Source organism: Bidens hawaiensis, unplaced genomic scaffold (genome assembly GCF_021521415.1).
Source record: "Bidens hawaiensis isolate Kalapana, Puna unplaced genomic scaffold, B.hawaiensis_p1.1 tig00012376_1, whole genome shotgun sequence".
NCBI classification, from domain to species: domain Eukaryota; kingdom Viridiplantae; phylum Streptophyta; class Magnoliopsida; order Asterales; family Asteraceae; genus Bidens; species Bidens hawaiensis.
This window is the reverse complement of record NW_027492009.1, coordinates 306,206-309,466: the sequence shown is the minus strand read 5'-3', so window position 1 is coordinate 309,466 and position 3,261 is coordinate 306,206. Positions and strand designations below refer to the sequence as shown.

Genomic DNA, 3,261 nt, shown 5'->3' with positions numbered 1-3,261 from the left:
ATGGGAGGGAAAAGCCGTGGTGGTTCATGGATACCCAAACCGTTCGAATCAATGCCTCGTACCTCGATTTTAATCGATTTTCGAACATTTTGTTGAATTAAAGCCATAGTGATACATGGACAATTCAACAACCAAATTTATATTGATTTTATTTATGAACCAATAAAATTTTGAACCAAAATTTTGTTGATTTTATGAACTCCTAACCGCTAAATGGATTTTACTTGATTCATTTCACAATACCGAATTATTTAAGGATTTCTAAAATCTTACACATGTTTCAATGTCACACCTCAACTTAGGGCCTGGGTGCGACGTCTCGGGTTGGTATCCGGTTGTGTAAATATATCAGAGTAGTGAGTTTATTTTAGCGGAAGTCTTTAAATATTAAAATATTAATTTACATTATTAAAATTACTTGGGAATTAAATACCCGAGTTTTAGCTTACAAAACAACGTTATATTATTATTACAAGGATTTTTAAATATTCAAAATAGAGCCATCTCGTGCGATCTTCTAATAACTCCAATCCTTGTATCATTTATTGTCATCTAATTACCTGCATGGGTGGGAAAAACACGTCAGCTATATGCTGGTGAAACGTTGACTCGATAAAATAATTTATAACAGTCGTTAAATACAAATATAGTTTTCTGTTTCACAAACTCAGCAGGAATGCCTGTCATTCCCGGGATTTGTACCACTGCCCTACACACACAATTCAAAGGTTCCCCAAGTACATAGCCTCTGTTCGGAGACAACTTTTCCCTAGGCTATGTGACCCTGTTGGAGAACTGGTTATGACTGACTTGGTTTTGTATGCCACATATCAGTTATGTATGGATCCAGACACATGTGTATTCGGTCTGAGTTGCTTTTTATTATTTATTTTGTATTATAACGATTTTAGAGACAATAATCTCATGCAAACATTTATCAGACTCTTTTCAATAAATAACCTGTATGTTACAAGAGTAAAATCAATTCAGACCATAAAAGGTTAACGTGTTCACCTTGTATTATCAGTTGGTGATATTAGAATCCTTCCCTTAGTATGCTGTTAACCTATATTTGTAATAGGAATGCATAAGTACCTAGATGGTATATCTTATCTTATTCAGCAGACTTTAAGTTTGTTTTAGTTCAGCAGACTCGAGGTCTGTTCAGCAGACTTGAAGTCTGATTCAGTTCAGTAGACTCAAGGTCAGATCAGCAGACTCTTAGGTCTGACGTAATCTTAGTAGAGTTATAGTCGTTTTATGAAAATACTTTGTATTTACATATGACGTTTGAAATAGAACGCTTTGGCCTAATAAAGGATATCACATTGGAAAACTTCTCCAGGTAAGTAAACGGGTCCGTGGTTGATTGGGATGTGTACGAATTACTTTCCTTAGGCAAGAAGAGTCTACTAATGATATCCCCCTTCCAGCTACTACGTGCCCGTCAAAATAATAGTTTTGATAACATTACTTAACGTAGAAGTAACATTAATATATTCAATAAAACATTATTTGGAAAATCAGTTAAGTTTAACAACTATATCTGTAACTAAGTTCTAATAGCTAAATAATAACTTAACTTAACCATAATCCTACCTTAATCGGCTAGTCGGAAGTAAGAACTAAGAAAATTGGTAGCGGTTCAGCTCGTGCTTCGTTTACAGAGACAACAGATCGCTAACAGCACCTTGACACCTCGTTACTTCGCGGAAACAGCCCTCGGAAACCTTGAAACACCCTTGCACAATTTCCTAGGTTATGTGTGTGTTTTGAAGGTGAATTTGGGATGAAATGAATTGACCCGTAGCTTCCTATTTATATCCACGATTTGTGCATCTTCGCGCCACACAAAGATGCAGGTTATGGCGGTTCGCGCCGCGCGAAGGTGAATGGGCGGCTTCGAAATGTTGCATGTCAATCCTGGAGCGACACATGTCGACACGTAACCGGATAACATTGAAATGTGTGCCAGCATCTTTGCATCGCTCGAAGTTGTTCAGATTTCATCTTCGCACCGCGTGAAGATGCATGAAAATTGAAATTTTCATTTTTAGTCCCTTATCTTTCAATGTTTACATTTCTGCCCCTTTAACTTCTAAAATTTGTATTTTTAGCTCAAAATTAGGTGGGGTATTTTCACGGTGTTACATCCTCCCCACCTTAAGAAAAATCTCGTCCTCGAGATTTATGTAAAGAGATGAGGATACTTTCTTTTCATCTCTGACTCAAGGTCCCAAGTGAATTCCGGACCTCTCCGAGAATTCCATTTAACTTTTATTAACTTTAATCTTTTACGTTTAAGGAACTTGGTTTGACTATCCTCTATTCGTATCAGTTCCTCCACGAACTTGAGCTTTTCATTAACTTGCACATCTTTCAAAGGCATTGCAAGTGTTTCATTAGCTAAGCATTTACGCAGATTTGATACATGAAACACTTCGTGGATTCCTTGCATCTCTTCAGGTAACTCTAATCGGTAAGCTACAGGACCTATCTTTTCAATAATCTTGAATGTTCCTACAAAACGTGGACTCAACTTTCCTTTCTTCCCAAAACGAACAACTCCTTTCCATGGTGATACCTTAAGCAACACTTTATCTCCTTCTTTAAACTCTAGCGGTTTTCGTCTCACATCAGCATAACTCTTTTGTCTACCACGTGCTGCTTTCAGTCTTTCCTGGATTTGAATCACTTTATCAGTCGTTCGTCGCACAATTTCAGGACCAGACAATTGATTATCGCCGATTTCGGACCAGCATACAGGCATTATACACTTTCGCCCGTATAATGCTTCATATGGTGCCATCTGGATGCTTATGTGATAACTATTATTGTATGAAAATTTCGTCGGAGACAGATGTGTATCCCAGCTATCACCTAAGTCTATAACACAAGCACGAAGCATGTCTTCCAATGTTTGAATCGTCCTATCGCTTTGTCCGTCGGTTTGTGGGTGATAGGCAGTACTTTAGTTCAAGCGCGTACCCATTGCCTTTTGAAAACTTCTCCAAAAATTGGAGGTGAAACGACTGTCTCTATCAGATATAATCGATAATGGCACACCGTGCAATGATACAATATTTTCCACGTACAGTTGTACCAACTTGTCCATATTAAACGTTTCTTGAATTGGAATGAAATGAGCAGATTTGGTCAATCTATCAACAATAACCCAAATAGCATCATTCTGTCGAGACGTCTTTGGTAATTTCATTATGAAATCCATAGTAATCATATCCCATTTCCAAATCGATATCT

At 37.4% G+C, this 3,261-nt stretch overlaps 1 protein-coding gene across 1 annotated transcript; it reads right to left on the bottom strand.

The window, feature by feature from the left end:
* Positions 1–2,188: 2,188 nt before the first annotated feature.
* On the bottom strand, positions 2,189–2,809 carry LOC143540845 (uncharacterized). Its single transcript, XM_077033815.1, has one exon. It carries the CDS (start codon positions 2,807–2,809, stop codon positions 2,189–2,191), a length of 621 nt encoding a protein of 206 aa, XP_076889930.1.
* Between the last annotated feature and the right edge of the window lie 452 nt (positions 2,810–3,261).